At 36.0% G+C, this 23,517-nt stretch overlaps 2 protein-coding genes across 3 annotated transcripts; both read right to left on the bottom strand.

Moving 5' to 3' along the window:
- Positions 1-6,452: 6,452 nt before the first annotated feature.
- On the bottom strand, positions 6,453-11,234 carry gda (guanine deaminase). The gene is made up of 14 exons (XM_059550921.1): positions 11,020-11,234; positions 10,746-10,834; positions 10,351-10,522; positions 10,115-10,202; positions 9,657-9,762; positions 9,477-9,504; positions 9,224-9,331; positions 8,696-8,803; positions 7,574-7,671; positions 7,416-7,483; positions 7,130-7,276; positions 6,918-7,036; positions 6,676-6,703; positions 6,453-6,583 (listed from the first exon to the last, which is right to left on the bottom strand). Exons 1-14 carry the CDS (start codon positions 11,143-11,145, stop codon positions 6,516-6,518), a joined length of 1,353 nt encoding a protein of 450 aa, XP_059406904.1. The 5' UTR covers positions 11,146-11,234; the 3' UTR covers positions 6,453-6,515.
- A 9,774-nt stretch (positions 11,235-21,008) lies between these two features.
- c5h9orf85 (chromosome 5 C9orf85 homolog) lies at positions 21,009-22,875 on the bottom strand. Of its 2 annotated transcripts, XR_009433896.1 has the most exons (5): positions 22,634-22,875; positions 22,370-22,476; positions 22,156-22,269; positions 21,360-21,614; positions 21,009-21,105 (listed from the first exon to the last, which is right to left on the bottom strand). XR_009433896.1 is itself a non-coding variant. In XM_059550920.1 (4 exons), the coding sequence occupies exons 1-4, from the start codon at positions 22,733-22,735 to the stop codon at positions 21,464-21,466; spliced, it is 474 nt and encodes a 157-aa protein (XP_059406903.1). In that variant the 5' UTR covers positions 22,736-22,874; the 3' UTR covers positions 21,175-21,463. The 2 variants fall into 2 exon arrangements, 1 of the variants encoding a protein (XP_059406903.1); XM_059550920.1 differs by lacking the exon at positions 21,009-21,105 and having other exon boundaries at positions 21,175-21,614; positions 22,634-22,874.
- Positions 22,876-23,517: the final 642 nt, after the last annotated feature.

Raw genomic sequence — 23,517 nt, 5'->3', positions numbered from 1 at the left:
AGAGTAAACCACCCTTTTACTCATGAGTCTGGGTGTGGCTCACAATGCTGCTTGTGTTGCTCAGGGTAGATCACACAGGAAGTTCTTTCAGATTCACTGAGTCAATGAGCTTCATACACAATGTAAAATATTTTATTGCCAAAAGTCTGTTAAACAAAACAAAACAAAAAACATTTCAGTAAAGTTGTGTTATTAAAATGCTTATATATATGCCTGTCTGTCACAACTATTTAATGTACTTTGTGTGGTCTAGCCAGGAAACTCCCATCCAGACAGATCAAGCTCTGACTGATTCAGCATTTCTGTTAAGAGACAGAGAGAGGTGACAGGAAGAAGGCGGGGCTTTAGATAGGCACTATGACGTCATTGCATATGACACAGGCTCGCCACTATGGAAAACCGTTTTAACATTTAAAAGCTAGACTGGATGTGTGTTGCAGATATCTGTATTTTAGTTTTGCCTCGTCAAAAAGAACATTTCAGATATCCGCAACTACATTCTTCCTATCCATAATTGTAATTTCAGATTTCCACAAAGACATTCTTCCTAGGACAAATTACATCACTCTTGCCATTCATTTGTATGGGGTTTATCATTACAGATATCTACAATTCAGTTGAAGATATCCACTTTGTGAATTACGGATATCTGTAACTGAATTGTAGATATCTGTAACTCCAGTTTGAGATATCTTCAATTTGATTCTGACTAGTCATAACTCCAGTTCAAGATATCTTTAATTCAAGTCAATTCAAGATATCTACATGTTCCTTTTTTTTACTAGGCGAAATTATGTTGTAGATATCTATAACTGGAATTATGACTAGTCAAAATGGCATTTTAGATATCTCAAACTGGAGTTAGGGATAGTCATAATGTAATTGTAGATATCTATTATCAAGTTATAGATATCTTGAAATGAATTTTGATTAGAGATATCTGAAATTTGAGATATCTGTAATTTTCATTCAGCCTAGTGGAAATGTAATTACAGATATCCTGAATTAGAGTTTTGACTAGGCGAAATGATGTTGCAGATATCTTTATGCAAATTAGGCCCGCATTGCACTTTAGGCGGGAGCAGAGTGTGTTGTTCTAATCTAGTCATAATGACGTTTGAGATATCTTTAACTTTGATTCTGCCTAGGCAAAACTGAATTACAGATATCTGCAATTGTCATTTAAGATGTGTGACGAGTTGAATGTCGTTTTCAATGACGTCATTGCAGATATCTGTAATTCAGTTTTGCCTAGTCAAAACTGCATTACAGATATCTCTATCGGTCGTTTCGACTAGTCACAATTACGTTACAGATATCTTGAATTACAATTCCAACTATCAAAAATGTGATTACGACTAGTCAGAAAGACGTTGGTGATATCGACAATGTTAATTCCGGATAGTCAAACTTAACTTTTAAATGTTAAAATGGCTTGCGATTATGGAAGCAGATTAATCTCAAATATAATTCACGCAAAAAACATGATTCACACATGCGTAGACAATTTTACATGCATGAAACCTAATTCACGTACACACAAAAAATATCCACGTGCGTGAAAAAAAAAATATTCACAAAAAGCAATTCACAGGCGCAAAATAAAATTATATACTCGTAAAATACATTTCACAAATGCAAAACACAATTCGTAGATATACAACTGTGCACAAAAACCTTTGAATGTTTAAAATGTATGAGTGTATCCTTGCATTTGAATGTGCAAATCGTCATTCACGTACGAATCGCCTTAGATATGTGTGTGTGTGTTTTTGAGACTTTCCTGGCAGCATAACACTCGTAACACAGAGCAGTCGTACTCTTTAGCCAATCAGATTTAAGCTTACCAATCGACCAATCAGTATCACGTGAGGGCGGGCCTACCTGCATGTTACGTCATCAGCTTTCGACCAGTTCATGGCTGAGCAGAGGTAAGTGCAGTTAATCGTTCATTTCTGTGTTAACTGAAGTTAAAGAGTTCGAGATCAGTTGAAGCAATAGTTTATGAACTATTAACTGATGTAAGCAAGTGTTGTTGTAATCAGATGTCCCATATCGTGTCAAAAATGAAGAAGAATGATGCTTGTTTTGTTGTATTTTAGCTGAAGGTACAGACAGCTCTCACAGCTACAATCACGCTAATGGTTGCAAAACAATCATCTGTGGTCAATACCCATCGAGATTGTTCTTTAAATAGTGAATAGACCTTTTTTTATGAGCAGCCAGTGTTTTTTTTGCCATTTGTGTATGATGTTAAATTATTATTAACACATGTTTCCCTGCATTTTTCAGGATTACTCACCTTTGGTGTGACATCTGGATAGCAGTCACGAACATCCTAATTCATGTTGTTTCTTTATATTCTCTTTTATACTTTTTTTGTATTTATGTCTTATTTGGTAACACTTTATTAAAAAGTTTCATTAGTTAACATGAACTAACAATGAACTGCACGTGAACAGCCTTTATTATTTTTTGTTAATGTTAACATTTACTAATACTTCATTAAAATCTTGTTAACATTAGTAAATGCACTGTAAACCAACACTGAACAGCTGTATTTTTACCTAACGTTAACAAAGATTAACAAACACAGCAACAAATGTATTGCTCATGGTTATTTAATACATGAACTAATGTTAACTAGTTATTGTACCTTATTGTAGACTGTTACCAATATATTCAACATTAATTTCCTTATGCTGTATTGTAATGTCAAGGTTTTTAAATAAGGTTTTTATTGTCATCTTAAGGTCTCACAGGACAATATTGTGAAGCATTCATTTTACTTTGCCTAGTAAAATAGGCAAATCTGATTTTATGCTGATAAGACAAAGGTACTTATCATAGAGAGGCAATTAAGATTATGCGACTAAGATTACTCAGTAAACTCTATTCAAATACCATCACTTAATTTCCCACATCCTCTGTCTGCACCTCTTGTACTATAGGGTTTTAGTACTTTAAATATCAGGACACAATCTTATATGTCCTAACAGAGAGGTCTACTGATGACCGGACTGAACACAATTCATTTTTTAACTTTTCACTTGATGTATTGCAATTATATTTATATACTTTAAAAGCAAAGTACACTCTGAATGGATCTCACAACTCCTGAAGAGACGTATATTTCTCTGTACTGAATATTGTGCTTCACAGTTTAGACTGTCAGTTCATGATCATATGTAACAGGAACATTAATCATGATCAAGTCATTTTATATATTTTATTCCCAAATGATTCGGAAACTTTCAAATTAATAAAACGTGTACAAATTGAACTATGTCTGAATCTTTTAATTCTTACAAGAACATTTAATAATGCATGCATAGCAAGGCTTTATTCCTAAAGCGTGTACATATAGTCCGCAGGAGACAAATTAATACAGTAACAATGCATCACTTTCAACAACATGGAACACCACTGTCAAAATGGATTGCTTGCAACATGACTTTTTTATAAAAAATTACAGTAGAAATGGTAAGATCACAGTACTGGTTGTCTGCATCTTCATATATCATCTGTCTTGGAAATCTGAAACAATAAAACTACATAATATATGCAGATCAAAACATGTCTCCTATATGCACGTCATTACATACATTATCATCAGTTGAATGTGTGGTGGAAAGGACATGAAAATCCATCAGTACTAAAAATAAATGTTTATATTCACATGTCGACTAAACAGCAGTTAATAAACTATTGCTTCAACTGATCTCTAACATCTAAACAGAAATGAACGATTAACTGCACTTACCTCTGCTCAGCCATGAACTGGTCGAAAGCTGATGACGTAACATGCAGGTAGGCCCGCCCTCACGTGATACTGATTGGTCGATTGATAAGCTTAAATCTGATTGGCTAAAGAGTACGACTGCTCTGTGTTACGAGTGTTATGCTGCCAGGAAAGTCTCAAAAACACACACACACACATATCTAAGGCGATTCGTACGTGAATGACGATTTGCACATTCAAATGCAAGGATACACTCATACATTTTAAACATTCAAAGGTTTTGTGCACAGTTTTGCATTTGTGAAATGTATTTTATGAGTATATAATTTTATTTTGCGCATGTGAATTGCTTTTTGTGAATATATTTTTTTTCACGCACGTGGATATTTTTTTGTGTGTACGTGAATTAGGTTTCATGCATGTAAAATTGTCTACGCATGTGTGAATCATGTTTTTTGCGTGAATTATATTTGAGATTAATCTGCTTCCATATGCGATATCCGTCTCATTCTCTGTATCTCTACCATCTGTGTGCCTCTTTGTCTTTCACTCCAGTGTTTATACACTCTCCCTCATTTCTGCTTCTCTCTCTCTCTCTCTCTCTCTCTCTCTCTCTCTCGAGACACTTACTTTATGCTATTTGCTAGATGTCTGTGGTTCAAGCCCTTGGGCTAGAACGACAAAGCAGACAGTTTTGAGGTCCATTTCATTTGCTAATATCTTATATTTAAAGGGATATTTCACCCCAAAATTCAAATTTGCTGAAACCTTTGATTTTGTAGAGTTTGTTTTTTCTTTAGAATAGATGTTAAAATTTAGCATTAAATCACTTGCTCCCGATGGATCCTCTGCAGTTAATGGATTACGTCAGAATAACAGCTGATAAAAACATCAAAATAATCCACAAGCAATTTTAATGACTCCAGTCCATCAGTTAACATCTTGTGAAGTGAAAGGCTTCATGTTTGTAAGAAACAAAACCATCAGTAAGATGTTTTTACTTTCAGGCCATTGCTTCCGGCTAAAATAACATTCCAAGGTAGCATACATAATATTGCTTTCACAAGTGAAAAGCCATCTTGTCTGAATCTGGAGAGAAATATGCACAGGTCAAGCCTATTTGAAAATCTGGATTCTGAGGGTGCATGTTGAGAAAATCGACTTTAAAGTTGTCCGCATGTAGTCCTTAGCAATGCATACTAATTAAAATTTAGTTTTGATATATTTACTGTATGAAATTTACAAAATAACTTAATGGAACATGATCTTTATTTAATATCCTAATGATTTTTGCCATAAAAGAAAAAAACAATAATTTTGAACCATAAAATGTATTGCTGGCTACAGCTTCAAATTTACCCATGCCACTTATGACTGGTTTTTGTGGTCAAGAGTCGCATATATCCTTTACATTTTCTTCTGTGAAAGCAGTTAAGTTTGTAAAAATTCCTGTAACATCTAAATATATACTGAAGATTCACCATGATGAAGTTGTCACTATGAAAGCAAGATTTGCTTGCTGAGCAATATGTTCAGATATTATTTTTCCAAACACACAAGACAGACCTGACTGACCGAGAATTCAGAACTGGAATGTTGGCATTGTGGTGCAACATAGTTCAGCTGAAAAAGACACAAACTTGCATGACATAAAATAATATTATGTATAAGTGTTTCAGATAAATTAAAATCAGCATATACTAACAGAAAATTATATAAAATGTAAATCACGTTTACTGATATTTGAATATAAAATGTGACTCAAATATGAGCATACTGTGAAAACAATTAGTCAAATATATGACTCATACCCACTAAAGCACACAGTATTTTTTTTCTTTGCTAAAACCAATCGTTGTAGACTGGTTAGATCTGCAGTGTAAAACTGTCTCTTAGCGCCTCCATGTGGTTATCTATTATTTTTGCCAATTAATCGGAAGATAAACTTTTCTAAATGTTTTTAAAATGTATATGAATAATGCAAAGTGCATATTTATTTATGTAATTTTACTGAAATTAATTTAAATAGTACTGTTGTGTGAAAAGTCACTAATTTTTAATATAACAATTAGCTACACAGTCTCTTAACTCCATTTTTAAAAATGACTGAATAATTAAAAAAATGTTGTTTAAAATCAATTTAGATGTATAGCATGTCATACTGCAAGACACTGCTGTCACAGCTTGGAATGATGACCACTCAATTTTAGTTCAAATGCATTACATTGTAAGCACGTACGTAGGGCATGAAGCAAATGTAATCAAGAGCACTGTTTCTTCTTGAGAACTGTCATAAACAGTGAAAGGACAGGTGAGACAGACAGCTAAGAGATTCTGATGAGAGCTGTTTGCATTATAGAGTGTCAAAAATACTTGTTTTGCCATTTATTATCATTAATCAATGATTATACAAGCAATCAAAAATTAATAAATAAATATACCTAAATAACATACATTAAGCACTTTTATTGTCAATTTGTCATTGATTAATATAAAATATATTCTGTCACATTTGTTCCATTATGAACACGACTAGTTAATAGCAGACAACAATTTAATAAAAATGAAAGAAAATCTATTTGATTATTGGGCAAATCTTTAAATCATAAATAAAAAATAAACAATATTTCCAAAATAAAGACATTAAACAATATGCTAACTAAACAATATACATTCATAAAGAGATTATGTTCTTTAAAAAAAACAAACAAAAAAAAAAACACTTCTCCTAAATAGATGTATTATATTTCTGGTAAAAACAACTAGAGAGTAATTATTTATCTGGAAATGGAACCACTTGTCTTCCAGCCACGTAGACTTCAGTAATGTTTCGATCATCACCTTTTAAGAACAAAAATGAATTTAGATAAGACAAGAATATCTGAATTAAAGTGATATTTTAAGCATGTCAACATTTTTTTAAAGCAACTTACCTAAGTTTAAAAACTTCTCCAAAATGACCTGTATGAAAAAAAGCACATTAAATGGGGCATTCTTTATCATTTGTACACATTAAAGAATTTATAAAGTATGCAAAAGATATTCATTGATATTGATTGTTTTTGCAACAAGACCAGTGTGTTTGCATATGACCACACACACAAAAAACATTTAACCGACTGATGTTGTTTTCTCAGTATGAGGGCAGAAAAGATCAGTAGGAGATCTGTTGAACCTTGGGGGCTTCACCGGGAAACAAATCGATCGGTCCGTCAGGAACGCAAATATTCACTCGCAGGGCATCAAAGTCCTTGCCTACCACAAAGTTTCCGATCTGATCATCCAATGAGAGGGCTGTAGGGAGTGTGGAGAACAACCAGCCATGTTTATATAATGTGCTGTGCTAGTATTAAATAACCTGTTTGTCAATGAGAGCTGGAAACTTACCTTCGCTGCCTCCAAGTGTAGCCAATCTGAAAACCTCCTCAAAGCTCAGAGTCTTATGCTGAGGGTCCTGGATGGTCAGGGCTTTCGATGTGTCAAGGGTTCTTCTCATAGCATCTAGCATGGATGGGGAGTAGCCTCCTGCTACATCTACAGACGGCACAGACAAAACCATAAAATGCAGAAAACTGAACCTGAACTGACATGTATAGCTTATTATCTTTAAAGCTTTCGCTAATAAAGAATTTAGCCACTGTAATGCACAAAATGGCCTGGCAAACAGCTTTACCTGTCCCCAAACCCAATTTCACTTTGTGGTTCAAGACATTGCGCACATTTAGCATCCCACTGCAAATCCTGGGATGGTAAAAAAGGCAATCAATGCATTTGAATATATTAAAGCAATCTGAGAATGTATATTAATAGTAAAAGGCTTGAGGTGCTTACGAAATGTTACTGTTAGGACAGTGAGAGATTGCAGATCCCGTTTCACGAAAGAGCTCCAGTTCTTCATCAGTTAGGTGACAGCCATGGGCCATTACAGTCTGCAATAGTCATTTGCATAATTTAATTACAAACCAATTTCAATTCTCAAACCTAAACTTTTATGCAAAGGTTTAATTGAACAACTGGAAGGGTGCTTTATAATCAAATTAACTTTTCCATACATTTCAGAATAGCAATGAATTGAAGCCAGTTCATTGCAAATTAAACTCAGTTATCCAAAATCTAAAACTGAAACATTCTGATTTGATTAAAATCATCAAATATTTTGTTTTGACAAGTTTGCAACGACCCTAGCATGAGTAAATATTCAATATTTTATTTTTGGTGAATTGTTCCTTTAAATCATAGGTCTTTTAATTCAGAAATAGTCAGAAAGTGCACTTGGTCCCAGATCAGTGAGGAAGAGTGTCATCTTTTCAGGGCAGGGAGTTTGTGTACTTAAACAAATGACAATGCACTCCAGTGTACTCAACTCTTGATCACAAACTTATATTACAAAGCACATGATTCAGAACCTCTCATGCAAGCCCTTCACATCCACAGGGCTAATGACAACCAACCAAAATAAAAGCCTTCAATAAAAACATATTGGTTCATCAAATATGTGCAGCTTTATGAGTTTATTGGTATATCTTTTTTTTTAAATGAACTCTGAGAACTGTATATCGGCCAACAGCTGCATATATTTTAAAGGCTCAATAAACCCATTTTACACCAGGTGTTCCTCCCTGTTTATTTTTAAGGGCAAAGGTGGTTTGAAATATCACAACACCTTTTGAAAAGATAAAAATAAAGCAGTTTTAAGATAAAACAGTTTTTCAATAACCACTGTATTTGTAATAGAAGACTGATATTTGTTTATGTCATGCATAGACATAATTCAGACATTTCATACTTGGACTCTGTTGCAACACCATTCAGAAAAAAAATCTACAAAATTATACAATGAATCAGTAACAAAGGTATCTATGTAGAACAATATATATAAAGTAATATATAAAGAAATAATACATGCAAAAATATATTTCACCAGTATAATGACAATCACTGAATAGCACTCACCCTTTCTGTAAGCAGGTTGTGCTTGAGGTAAACATCAGTGTAGGATCTGCAGCCTGGGAACAATGTCTTCACAAGCTCCACTTCCTCTTTGTTCTCACTGATGTGACTCTATAGGTTTAATGATTGCAGAAAAACAGGTGTTAATAATTTTACTTAGTATGTTTTATGATTTACAGCAGCTAAACTGCTATTAGTTTAGAATATCAGTTTATAATAAATAAAGCATTTATTTATAATATTACAGTTATAGTTTTATATTGAACATAATCTCTATTATAAATGCTAATGGAGCATGGAGTATATAAAGCTAACCACACCCATCATTCTCCGCATTATCACCTTTTACAAGAATTATGAGCATAACACCATAAGGCCATGTGTCAATCAAAACCTCTTAGTCATCATACCATGTTTTAAACTTCTACCATGTGAACAATGCAATAATCCACCTCAATGTTAACAGTATGCTCTTTAACCTTTGTAAATCACTGTTTATCAAGGAGATGTTAATGTGAAAGGAGGACAAACCTGAACATGAAGCTTGTTGTTTTTGGCGATCTCACCTAATTCACTGAGCAGTGAAGAGGAACAGGATGGAGCGAATCGAGGAGTGACCACAGGCTTAACATTCGTGTACTTAAACAGTCAGATAATACATTTTTTATTTTCATATTTACAGAGTCTGAAATCATTTAGGCACAACAACTTACTGTAACACCGACTCTGACTAGAGTTATATAATAAATCAATTAAATGAATGAGAAATGAACCCGTTATTTACCTCCTTTTTGAGAAGCTCTTTGATGAAACTGCAAAAAAACAAGAGGAAGCAGAATCATATCTTCAATTTCATTGATCAGACTGGGGTTAAGATTAGGTTTATAAGCAAAACTCAGTCATTTTGTAAATTGTACATGAGGTTACTAACACTATTGTGTCAGTACAGTCCACTAAAACTCACCGATCTGTCTCCTCTTTACATTCACTTGGACTCTCTTTGTATTGTGGAACTGCAGAATTGCAGTCCATGCAAACTTTACCCACTAAAGCTCTTTGTCCAAACCTATCTAGTGGAAAAGAGGCAAAATGTTGTATATCAAAATCCAAAATCAATGATTGATTTATTATCTTGTGAGATAATGATACAACAACATAGTGGACACATGATTTTAAAGTAATATTAAAGTTTAGACAGAGTTATTCTCTGTCACAGTATACGATAGGTCATAGGGCACCTCTTACATAATATGAAAAAAGTAAACATAAATGCAGTTACTTAACACACTGTGAGGAACAAGATAGGACAAAGCAAGACAAACTCCAAAGGTTAGAGAAAGGATGTGTTTGTGTTTGCCACTACAGACACAATCACAGGGGAAATTCATTCAATGTGTGTATCCTTGGTTGCATGTGTTTTACCTGCAAGCTCTCCGAGGACAAGAGAGGCATCAGTGTGTATTGTGGCAAAATAACAAGCAGTAGTGGTGCCATTCTTTAATGTTCTTCTCTACAATGCCAAACAGTCAACATAAAGGTTCAGACGAAATTTGCAACATGCATTCTACATCCATATCAGTTCCATCAATTATTTACCTTACTTTAGAGTTATTCTTAATGTATTATAGTTTCTATTTAATCCATTTCAGTGAGCTTACCACAACTTTAGTGTAGACATTATTGGCAAAATCCAAGTCTTTATACTTGGCTTCAACAGGGAAAGTGTAAGTGTTGAGCCACTCCAGCAGAGGCAGGTCTAAGGCAGTTCCAGTATAGCTATACTGAGACGCATGGATGTGTGTATCAACCATTCCGGGCATAAGAAACTCACTGTGGAGCCAAAGTAAAATTAAGCAGTGGCACTGCAAAACGATTTCAAGCTTGAACATGCTCATTATTATACAATTTGATTACAAAGCTTGTTTACACAAAGGTTCTTGCTCTATTTTGTTACCTGCTGAGTGGTTGTTCTTAATGCAAAAAGCAAATTATGCAAGACTTACGAATCTTAGACTATAGAATATATGTAATTCATTTAGACTGATGTACTTACTATTGTCCAAGTTGTTTTATGTCTGAAGTTTCAAAGCCCCATTTTTCTGAAAGACTGACCACATCTCGATGATTTTCAATAAATGCAATCTGCTCAAAAAGAAAAATAGCATTATGAAAACAGCAATATGGCAATGGCAGATGACATCATTTATTATATCCAGTATAATTTATTATAGGCCTATCCAGTATAACACATTATGCGGTTAGGACATTTATCTTCGAAAGTAAATCAAAATGAGATGACACAAATTGTAGTTAAGTATTAAACAAACCTTGCCCTTATCGTCGACTCCTAAGACACAGTTGTGCAGTATTTCCACCGCAGCTCGTGGTGTGGAGTGCATCAATGTTCCACTGAAGACGTGCGCAATGCGCGCGGTTGTGTCGTTCCGATTCATTATTGGCACAGATTTTCAAATGTCATTTCAAATGTATTCTCTGAATTTTTATATACGACACGAGGCATTGCAGAATTCATGGGAGGTGGATACTGTAAACCAGTAATCATTGCAGCAGCTCTAATCGCGTCATAGTGTACACCCAATCAAACTCTCATGCGCCATTGGGACGTTCTGTAATTAATTATAGCACACCACAGTCTGTTTTCTTTATTTTGATCTATTAATTACTCGCTACTACAAATAATATGCTAATATTATTAATAATAATTACACATAAGAAAGAAATATAATGTTTTCTAGTGTATATTATTAGTTTAGTACACACTCTCATGGGGCGTGTGGTTATGGTGATGCATAATCAGAAGCAGGTGTCCAACACGGAAGTCTTTTGTCAGAATCATAAGGAATACTAAACCAATAATTACTTATACATAGAACATATCCATCAGTTAATAATCTAGGGCTATAATTAATAACAATTGGTATAAGCTGAGATTCTAAAATTCATTAGGTTGTGGTTAAATTATAGTTTAGGTTTTATTTTCTATTTCCATTAATAACAAATAAATTGAACTGAAAGTATTTGTGAAATATTTTGTTTAGAATGAAGGTAAAAGGGCCTGCTGTATTGTGTGTTTGTGGAGACTATATGAAAGAGTGCATGACAGCACCACAGATTAACAATAGTTACCTTAGCTACCTCTTTGAAAGGTTTCACATTACACTCTTGCAGTGCAAATTGCCTGTGCAATGTTTTATATTAGAACAATCTGTTGACGTTTGCTGGAGGAATAATTATTGTAAAGGACAATTCTTATGCAACACTTGAATACACATGGCACATGACATTCATGCAATATTAGGACATTGCAGTCCCACCTGACTCCTTTATAAAACATTACAACACCATATACAAAAACTACATATAGGGAAAAATAAAGGACATTGTAATGAAACAAAGCAAAAATGGTATGCATTGTCCACTGCACAATAACTGCACTGAAATTAAGTTACACGTATTTTGTATGCATATCTTTGAACTAAGTTAGTGAGTTCTGCCGTTGATAAGAGTAAAGTAAAGTAAAAATGCTATGAATAGCTGTATTCCATATAAAGAATAGAGCCATTGTAAACATTTTCACAATAGCATTTGGACACAATAATTTTGATGTGTGTGGTAAAGGAGATGGTGATGCAGTCAGACATGTGATACAGGTCTCCCCTCTTGCTTCATAACTGTGAATAAACCTCATGACATAAATCCAGTATTAAAGTTACAGTTCTTCAAATCGTTCACAAAAGTTTATTTTTGTTTTTTGTATTAGTAATCATGTTCAGTGTTAACTTCTCCAGAACTTTGCGTCACAGTTGGTTTAGATGTTGCACAAAGGGCAAAACAGACTATTCTTGTTTGAGTTCCTTAAACATCACGAGAGATTTCCCTGCAAATCTTGAAATAGTTGGCAATGATCTCATGGCATTACCTCTGTGATCACATGGTAACTTAACATGTGTTACTGGACTCTTTCTCTTTCAAAAGATTTATTGTTTTATTCTAGACCTGTGATGGTTCTATTTTATATTAATGATCTTTAAATGTACTTACATTAGAAAATATTACTTACAAATGTGCTTATTGTGTTAGTGTTGTATTGCAAAAACACTTTTGCTGCTATTGATGTGGGATATGTTTAAGGTTAGGGATACATTGGTTTAGTGGTATGGGTGTAACAGAGTGACAGAGGCATGCAGATCCATACGCAAAGCTTTATTCATAGACATGGTCATACACGGGCAGGGTCATACACCGGCAAACAGGTATATTGAGGGCAAGACATGAGCAGTCCACTAAACAGGCGTGGGGAGATCAACGGGAACAATATCCAACAGGGTAAGACAAAAAGAGAGATAATCCAGGTACACATCAATAATCCAGGCGGGGGCAAACATAGTCTGAAACAGCAAGACAAAAGGGTAATCCAGGCAAGGATCTAAACACAGGAAAACAGGCCAGGCGAGATTATGACTTAACTATGAAAAACTGGTACTGGACTTCCGGTTGGAACATCGTCCAAGATGGTCGCATAGAGAGAGAGCTCCCGGTTGAGCCAGTGCAATTAGATAAATTCCCCAATACAAAACAAATAAATAATTTCATAGAAAACACAGATAAGGGGACAAGAACCATAACACCACTTAGAGTAATAAAAATCGTCCGAAGACAAGAGGTGAGAAAGACGGGGCGCAGCAACATTAACGTTAGCAGTAATAGGTTTAAGCTAGCAAACAACGTGGAGAAATGGCCGACTTGGAACTGATTCTGCGAGAACTAAAGGATTTTCGCCAGGAAAATAAAGATCAATTAGAGAAAATAAAAGAAGAAATTGTGAAGGTGAATACCAGACTGGACGAGGCAGAAGGGCGAATTGAGAAAGCAGAGGAGAGGATCCAAAACACAGAGGAAGTCATCACTGCTATGCTAAAGCTACACACCAAGCTGGATGATAAGCTGCTGGATCTGGAAAGTCGCTCCAGACGTGATAACATACGGATGTATGGGGTACCGGAGGGAACAGAAAAAGAATCAACAACGATGGTCTCATTTGTGGAAAATTTACTCCAAGAAGGTCTCGAGTTAACTGATGACATGCCCGGCCTGCATATTGAAAGGGCTCATCGGTCGTTGGGACCGCAGCCACCGACGGATGCGCCGCCACGCTCCATCATAATTAAGTTTTTAAGTTACAAAACAAAAGAGTCATTACTCCGCAAGGCATGGCAGAGGAAGGGGTTTACCTGGCAAGAAAACCATATAAACCTGGACCACGACTATCCACCTCTGATACTCAAACAACGAAGAGAATATTCAGAGATCCGCAAAGTGCTGAAGGAAAATAAAGTTCAGTTCCAGACCCTCTTCCCAGCCAGGCTGCGCGTGAGACACGGCGACGGAACCAAAACCTACGATACTGTAGAGGAGGCTTCAGAGGACCTGCGGAGAAGAGGCTACACGGTAACAACAACCACCAGACCGCCGGAGACACTCATGGAACAGGTGCAACGATTATCCTGGAAAAGAGTAGACAGGCGAGCGAGGAAGGATACAATCAAAGCCGGACGCGATGCAAGCTACAGGGAGAAACTCCGAGCCTTCAGGAGATCATCACCGGCCCCCTCCGGGACCTAAAGGATTTAAGCCAAAGTTCGAGGACAACGGAGTTAATTGTGAAATTTTTTGAACTGTATTGTAAGTAGTGGAGGAGTTATGTGGCAGGATTGACTGGTTCGTTCGGGACTAACTTTTCATCCTTAGACCCCGTTTTTGTTTATTTTTTGTTTATTTTATTGACTTTATTTTTTCTCCATGCGACTGTTACAGGTAAGGGCCTCTCCCTCCGGAATGAGGAGGGGGAATTTTCCCTTCGAGCCACCTTGGGAGGCTCAACAGGGTCAAATTATCAGACCCCTACATAGGGAGTCACACGGACAAATGTTCGGTTTTATGTTTATTAATATGTTAGTCGTTCATTCCCTGCCGGTTCTTGCAGGGAGGGGGAAGCGCACTAAGTTTCTGAGTGAGATGAAGGGGGAATCACATAGATGCAAAATAGGTCTTTAAAGATAGCATCATTTAATATAAATGGGATACTCAATCCAGTTAAGAGAGGGAAAATCTTATCAAAATTAAAGAAGGATAAAATTCAGGTAGCTTTCTTGCAAGAGACACACCTTAATGATACTGAACATGCCAAATTGAATAAATCAGGATTTAAACATATTTACTTTTCTTCCCATGGATCGGGAAAGAGGAGAGGAGTGGCGACTTTGATATCCGGTGCTGTAAATTACGAACACATATCAGAACATAAGGACACCGAAGGCAGATTTGTTATGATTACGGGTAAAATTGAAGGAATTGTGATGAGTCTCCTTAACGTGTATGTTCCTCCGGGCAGTGACTGGTCCTTTTATAAACATATAGTTGATCTAATGACAACAAAAAGTCAAGGGATTTTAATAAGTGGTGGAGATTTTAATATACGATTAAATCCGAAAATTGACTCATCAAATGGGAAATCTGGCGCCAAAAACATTAACAGAAAATTAAATACGTGGTTGCGTGAAGTGGGGATTGTCGACGTGTGGAGAGAGATAAATCCGACGAGCCGAGACTACTCGCATTACTCACCTGCTCACAATGTCTACTCGCGCATAGATTACTTCTTTATGCTTAAAGGAGATCTTTGTAAGGTGAATAATTGTGAAATAAAAGCTAGCACTATTTCAGACCATGGTCCCATTTATATGTCAGTCCATCTGAACAATAAGAAGAAATCAACCCTCTGGAGACTGAACTCAAACATTCTGAATAACCCAGTTATTAAAGATAAATTGAAAAATGAAATTCAGTTGTACTTGGACATTAACGAAAATGAAGAAGTGACCCCACCTATTCTCTGGGATGCATTAAAAGCAGTGATTAGGGGCAAAATAATATCCATATCCTCATATGAGAAAAAAATTAAGGGAGTAAAACTTAAAAAATTGGAAGAGGAATTGAAGACACTACAGAAAGAACATGCAAAGTCTCTCAAAGATGAGAACAAACATAAGATTAAAAAACTAATAAAAGAAATAGATGAAATAAATACTCAAGAAATTCAAAAAAAGCTCCTTTTCACAAAGCAACAATACTATGAGGTAGGTGGGAAATCACTAAAACTTTTATCATATAGGTTAAGAAAACAACAAGCGGATAGAACTATACACAAAATAAGAAACTCTGCAACAAATGAAATAGAAACTAATCTGGAAAAAATCCAGCAGTGCTTCCTAGAATACTATAAAACATTATATTCCCAACCACAGACAAGCAATGACAATCAGATTGATACCTTTCTGGCCCAAATTAATCTCCCACAGATCACTGATGAACAAAATGAAAAATTAATATCTAAAATAACAAAAGAAGAACTTCAATCATCAATCAGGAGAATGAAAGGGGGGAAGTCTCCAGGGACCGATGGTTTTCCCACAGAATGGTACAAAACAATGCAAGATCAACTAATTCCAACATTATTAAAAACGTTTAATTGGGTTTTAGAAAATAAAAATATCCCCCCCTCATGGAGGGAGGCAATGATCTCGGTCATACCTAAAGAGGGGAAGGACCAATCGGATTGTGGGAATTACCGTCCTGTAAGTTTGTTAAATAACGACTACAAACTATTCACCTCCATATTATCTAAAAGAATAGAACTGATATTACCAATATTAATACATAAGGACCAGACTGGCTTTGTCAGACAAAGACAGACCCAAGATAACATCAGGAAAACACTGCACGTTATGAGACAAATCACACAACAAAATCTGGAGACACTGATATTAAGTTTGGATGCAGAAAAAGCTTTCGACTCAGTGAGGTGGTCATTTTTATATAAAGTACTTTCAAAATTTGGTTTCCATACGAATATAATAGACACATTTGCAGCTCTATATAACAAACCAACGGCTAGAATCAAAATCAACGGGGATCTAACTAGATCATTCATTCTGGAAAGAGGAACGAGACAAGGGTGTTGTGCGTCGCCGCTCCTCTTTGCCTTGTTTATAGAACCCATGAGTCAACTGATTAGGCAGAGGTCGGACATAAAGGGCGTAATAATGAAATCCGAGGAGCAAAAACTGGCCCTATTCGCTGATGATTTATTGATAAGTATAACACAACCTACTCAGACACTCCCAAAATTGATGAAATTACTAGAGGAATTTGGTTTCATTTCGGGTTATAAAATTAATATCAATAAAACTCAAATATTAACATTTAATTATGACCCACCATCCTCAATTAAGACCATGTACAATTGGAAATGGGATGCGGAATCCATTAAATATTTGGGTGTTTTATTACCTAAGGACTACTCAAGATTGTATGACATCAATTACGGCCCATTAAATTCAAAGATAAAATCTGATATACATAGATGGAATGTTATTCCCTTTTTAAGTTTAAGCTCCCGGATAGAATCAATCAGGATGAATATTCTTCCACGGTTACTATACCTTTTTCAGTGTCTGCCAGTCAAAATACCATCTAAACAATTCTTAGAATGGGACAGATTGATAGCAAGATATGTGTGGCAAGGGAAAAGGGCCAGAATTAAATTTAAGACACTGCAATTAAGAAAAGAGAAGGGTGGAATGGGCCTTCCTTGCCTACAGGACTACTACCATGCAGCCCAACTGAGACCTTTAGTCTGCCTGTGTTCGCCAACATACACTGCAGCATGGAAAGAAATAGAAAGTACAATGTTAAACAGAATCCCAATAACAGCCCTACTAAGTGATAACAAATTATTAGAAGAACAGGAAATCCTGAACGACTCTATAATAGGCAGCTCTCTGAAGTCCTGGCAGACAATGGTCAAAACTTGCAGATTAGGAGAAGCATCAAAAATTATGAGATGGTGTGCCTATGATTCAGACTTTGCTCCAAACAGAATCGATGGCAGATTTAAGATATGGATCTCAAAAGGTTTAACTACTTATTATTCATTTATCCACAAAGGGGCATTCCAGAGTTTTGAAACCCTACAAAAAGATTATGGACTGGGAAAAGATGATTTTTTTAGGTACCTGCAAGTGAGACATCATTTTAATGAAAATCTTAAAGGGGTGTTAGGAACAGATGAGTCAGGGTTCCTGGAAGTATTTTTATCATTAATTAAACCCAGACCAAGCAACAAAATTATCTCCAAAATATACAATATCATACAATTATCTAAAAAAGAGAATACGGAGTACATAAAGAAGAAATGGGAAAGGGAATTGAAAGTGATGATCACACAGGAGAGCTGGGGGAAAATATGTCAATTGCAGTGGTTATCAACCGGGTCAAACACATGGCGGGAGTTCTGCTGGAAAAACATTGCAAGATTCTTTATCACACCCATTCAGAAACGATATCAGGGTAGCGGAGATGCCTGTTGGAGACTTTGTGGGTCTAATGGAGCCAACCACTTCCATATATTTTGGGACTGCCAGATAATTAGACCTTATTGGGAAGAGATTCACAAACATATAAACAATGTATTTAATGTAAATATACCATTCAAATGTGAAACTGTTTATTTGGGCAATATAGGGTTCGAAACATGGAATATTAACGATAAAAAATTGCTGGCAATACTATTAGCAGCCAGTAAGAAATCTGTTACGAGGAAATGGTTAAAAGTAGATCCACCCACCATTGATGAATGGATTGGAATTGTATATGAGATTTATGTTATGGAAAAGATATCCTTTTCCCTCAAAGTTGAAAAAGATTTTTTTTATAAGATTTGGACCAAATGGACTGAGTATGTAAAACCAATCAGATCTGATTTCATTTGACTGTACTTGTGCTTTGTGTAGACCTGCCCTCTTTGTGTTGTTTTAAGTACCTGAAGTGGTGCGCATCCCGGTTCTGTTCTGCTTTGTTATTGTTCCTAACTGAAATAAGTAATGGTCTGTAAAAGGAATACTCAGAAGGGCAATATAGACAACTCATCTAAACTTTTTGAATCCATCCCTGCCTATGTACTTGAATGCCAAAAATTGTAATTAATGTATGTGATGGGATTTTGCCTTTCCAAATAAAAAGATAATATCAAAAAAAAAAGAAAAACTGGTACTGGTTCAGAAAAATGCTATCACTGGAATAATAAACACAGACAATACTCTGCCCTGTGTAAGAAGTTGTCCAATGCTTATAAAGCGTGTCTGATGATTGTGCTTGATTGTGTGTGTGTGTGTGTGTGATTGTTCACAGGTGAACTTGTGGTTGGTGCAATGGATCATGAGAAATTTGAATTTAAGTGTTACATAGTAGTTAATAATGCTTAGTTAATATAAAGTGGGTCCCCAGTGTTTTTTTTAGCCAACTATTATATGCAAAGTGTACGTTTCTAACAAAATCTGTTTTAAAAAAGATGAAAATCACAGTCATCAGGACAGAAAATGCAACAGTGCAGGTGTAGATTTAACATTCAGTGTAATTCATTATTTTCTAAACAGACAGCACAACATTTGCTTGTAGGTCATTTATTTAATGGACATGTGTTTCAGCAGAATTTTATGCAACCTGCTACTGGTAGCCAATGCAAATTGATGAACAGACTTTTTGGATTTTTGATTAATTGTAGAGGTTTTATAGAAGTGGCTGGAAGACCTGCCAAGAGAGCATTTCAATAGTCCAGCCTGGATGGAACAAGAGCTTGAACAAGGAGTTGTGTAGCATGTTCTAAAAGAAAGGGCCTGGTCTTCCTAATGTTGTATAAAGTAAATTTGCAGGACAGCGCAGTTTTAGCAATGTGGTCTGAGAAATTCAGCTTATCATCAATCACAACTCCAAGGTTTCTAGCTGTTTTTGAAGAAGTTATGGTTGATATGCCTAACTGGAAGGTGAAATTTTGATAAAGTGATGGTGATGACAAGCAGTGAAAGTGATGACAAGCAGTTCTGTCAGGTTGAATAGAAGGTGATGGTCCATTATCAAACAAGTAATGTCTGTTAGACATGCTGAGATGCAAGCAACTATCGTCGGCTCATCACGATGGAATGAGAATTAGAGTGTCATCAGCAAAGCAGTAATATGAAAAGCCATGTTTCTGAATGACAGAACCTAGTGATGTCATGTAGACAGAGAAGTCGTCCAAGAACTGAGCCCTGAGGCACCCCAGTAGCTAAATGTTGCGACTTCTCCAAGATACCTTGAAGGACCTATCTGAGAGGTAGGACTCAAACCACTGGATTGTGGTTCCTGAAATGACATTTTCCAATATGGTTGACAGGAGAAATGCTGTCTAGGAGGTTGTTCCATGTGAGAAAGGCAGAGAATTGGTTGAACACAACTCGTTCAAGTGTTTTTGTAATGAAATGTAGAGGAAAGTCTGTAGTTCTCTAAAATAGATTTCTTAAGAAGTGGGGTTATACAAGCCTGTTTAAATGTTAAGGGAAAAACACCAGTGTGAATGGATGTGTTAACGATTTGAGTGAGTTCAGGTACGGCGGCATGAGAAATGGCTTGAAGGAGATGAGATAAAATAGGATCAAACAGACAAGTAGTAGGATGATTGGAAAGGATGAGTTTAGATACTTCTACTTTAGAGAGAGAAGGATGAAAAATGTATGTTTGATGGCAAGATGTGTTTGACAGTTTGAGGTGTGGAAAATTGTTCACTAAGGTTTGTAATTTTATTAATGAAGAATGTGGGAAAGTGGTTAGCTGTTAGAGTTGATGAAGGAGGGGGAGGAGGACAAAGGAGGGAGGAAAATGTTTTAAAGAGCATGCGAGAGTTAGGCGAATTGTTGATTTTGTTGTGATAGTATGTCCTTTTAGCAGTGGAGACATTAGCAGAGAATGAAGATAGGAGTAATCGATATACATTAATAGGTTAAAAGGTCAGTGGGGTTTTGTGATTAAAGAGAAATTATTGAAGAGTGCTGCAAGAGTAACAGTGTCCTCTGGTTTGATCCAGGTCTCTGTCAGGGCCATGAGTTTTAGTCCTGAATGACTAGTAATAGAAGTAATAAAATCTGCTTTGTTTACAGCAGACTGGCAATTCCAGAGACCAATAGAAAAAGAAAGTAGTGTATTAGTAAACATAGGCAAAGTGCTCAGGTTGTTAGAATTGTGCTGCCTACAGTGTGTGATGCGTGGTTTGCGAGTGGTAGTGATAGTAGAGATCTGGAAACACAGTTAGAATTGGTTATAAAAACTGAAAAGAGAAGGGAAACAAGTAGTAGGAAAGAGAATGATTCAAAAGCGATACTTGTCCCTTGCCGGTGTCCCTGCTCGGTGGAGACGAACGTTACCCGAGTCAATGGTCTTTACACTATTCGGTCTTCACACGAGGGCTGCCGTGGTATACTAAGCTTTTTATATTCGTCTAACAAAACTCAAATTGAATTTAGCTGGACACACTTTCCTGTTTATCACAACAAATGCCCAAGCATGTGCATGCCACTGACAAGGTATGTGATACAGTACAAGACTAAACGTGATTTCAGCACATCTCCACACAGTAAACAAAACAAGCGTTTCCTAACAACGACAACTGTGCTAAATACTGGGACAAGAAATAGATACACTTATGAGCTGCTTTTAACTTCTGCTGACTGACTGCTTCTCTCAAAGAGTACATCTTTGCACTGTGTCTTGTTGGCACTTGGAAACACTTTCCTGTTTATCACAACAAATGCCCAAGCAAGTGTACGACACTGACAAGGAACACGATACAGTACGAGACCAAACGCGATTACAGAATCACAGTCAAGAATCACTATCATAGTCATCATTACTGAAGCCCAGGTCATCAAAATCTCCGTTATCATCATCCTCCTCCTGGTCTCTTTTTTTCTGTTTCTTCCCTTTATTTGGCTGGCTGGTATCCTTTACCTCTTCTTCTTCCTTCTTGTCAAGTCTGAAAAACAAAAAGCAGACAGATACATAAAACTCTCTAAAACAACTGTGAATTACAAGAACTTAATTTTGTGGTCACAGTTAATAGTAATACATCTCAACATACAGTACATATTACAGTTCAATTAATCTTATTGAAGAAGTGTCCCTAAAAATGCACAGCTAATAGAATAACAGAGCAGTGAAAGCAGCCTAAAAGTAGATCTAGAATATCTTGGGGCCACAAATAAATTTACCATAACTTCGTATGTCCACAAGATGGCACATGTGCTGCACTGATATACTACCACACAACTACTAAAAGACACAAAAAGATGCGTTTAAAAAGATGCAAATTTCAAATAAACGCTCTTTACTTATCTTTCTATTCATCAAATAATCCTGAAAAAGTCTCAAGGCATTCACAACAAATATTAAGCATCACATTGTGTAGAATTGTTTTCTACATTTATAATACAAATAACTATTAAGCATCTGAGCACCAAATCAGCATATTAGAATGATTTCTGAAGGATCATGCATTCAGGCCTGAATCTACTTACGGAATGACAAACTCTTCCTTCTTCCCACATTTTGCACAAAGCTCCAGCTTTAGTGCACATGGCTTGCATATGATATGATAGGCATCCTTCACGGTTTTCTGAAGACACTTTACACTAGAAAAGGAGAGAATCATCATTTCAGAAATGGGTTCATTGTGGAGGAGTTTATTTGGCTTTCATCTGTTGCTATGCAGTAAATCTCTCCTCATCTTACCATTTTCGTGGCTGTGTAAGGGGGTTGTATTTGTTGTACTTTACTTTCCATTCTAGCACATCTTTGCAGTGCTGGCACAGACCATCACGGACCTTTGATTTGGCTTTCTGGTAGCATCATTAGGATAGAATGCAAACAAATTGACACACACAAAACTCAAGCAAAAAAACAGGGCAAAGGATATATAAACTCCGAGACAACGAAACTGACATAAAATGTAAGTCTGAATCTAAACTGTTTATTTTAGCAGGCGCTTGACGTTACCTTAACTTGTGCACTGGCTCCATACTTGTCATTTTTGAATGCAGTTACATTCTGGTGTTTTTGGCCTCGCGATCGGGAAACATTTTCTGTTTGAGAACTCATTTTAACGCTAAAATATACGTAATTTACACACACTGACCGTTTAAATCATCTAAATAGAAACCACGTGGCCTCTTCTTCTTCTTCCCTTTTTTTTGGCGCGTTGCATCCTCCTGTGTGGATAATATCGCCACTTACTTTTGCTGTTATGCATTCATGGTTTATTTACATGCTTTTCCTGTTCTTACACATGTATCCACACAAATATTCCTAATTAATAATTATTCGATGCTCCACCATTTCCTTCTCCCCAGTGTTCAGATCCTCCAGACTAAATCCATGGTCTCCTAAAATCCAGAATAAAATAGAGCATCCACATTCTATGCTTAAATCCTTTCACTTAACCTAGTAGTATATGTGTATTAAAGGAGTGGATGTCAATCTACCGTGGCCTTCATAATAAAATCAATTATATAATCTCTTATGTGATTATTAATCAAGTTATTAATCAGTATTTGAGCTCCTAGATTGTTTGATGATGATTTACTATATTATTTAATATAGATTCCAATTTAGCAAGAATGAAATGTGCGACAGTATTCTTTACATGCTGAGATCTATTATTTTCCCAGTCACAGGGTCATGTTAAAAGGTCAGGGTGACCTCCCATCTATGTGAACGACGAGTGATCAAGACAGCTGTGATATTATTGTATCTGCATAATATACATTAAAGAATCCTGCTTTATTCTGTATATCTAATCTTTAAAATGAGGACTGCATATTGTGCATGTAACAAACCATATACTGATAAGAATTTCCCCAGAGTTAGGTAACCTTTATTAA

The sequence above is a fragment of the Carassius carassius genome, chromosome 5 (assembly GCF_963082965.1).
Source record: "Carassius carassius chromosome 5, fCarCar2.1, whole genome shotgun sequence".
NCBI lineage: Eukaryota > Metazoa > Chordata > Actinopteri > Cypriniformes > Cyprinidae > Carassius > Carassius carassius.
Note: the sequence above shows the minus strand (reverse complement) of the source record. Positions and strands in the feature narration are given on the sequence as shown.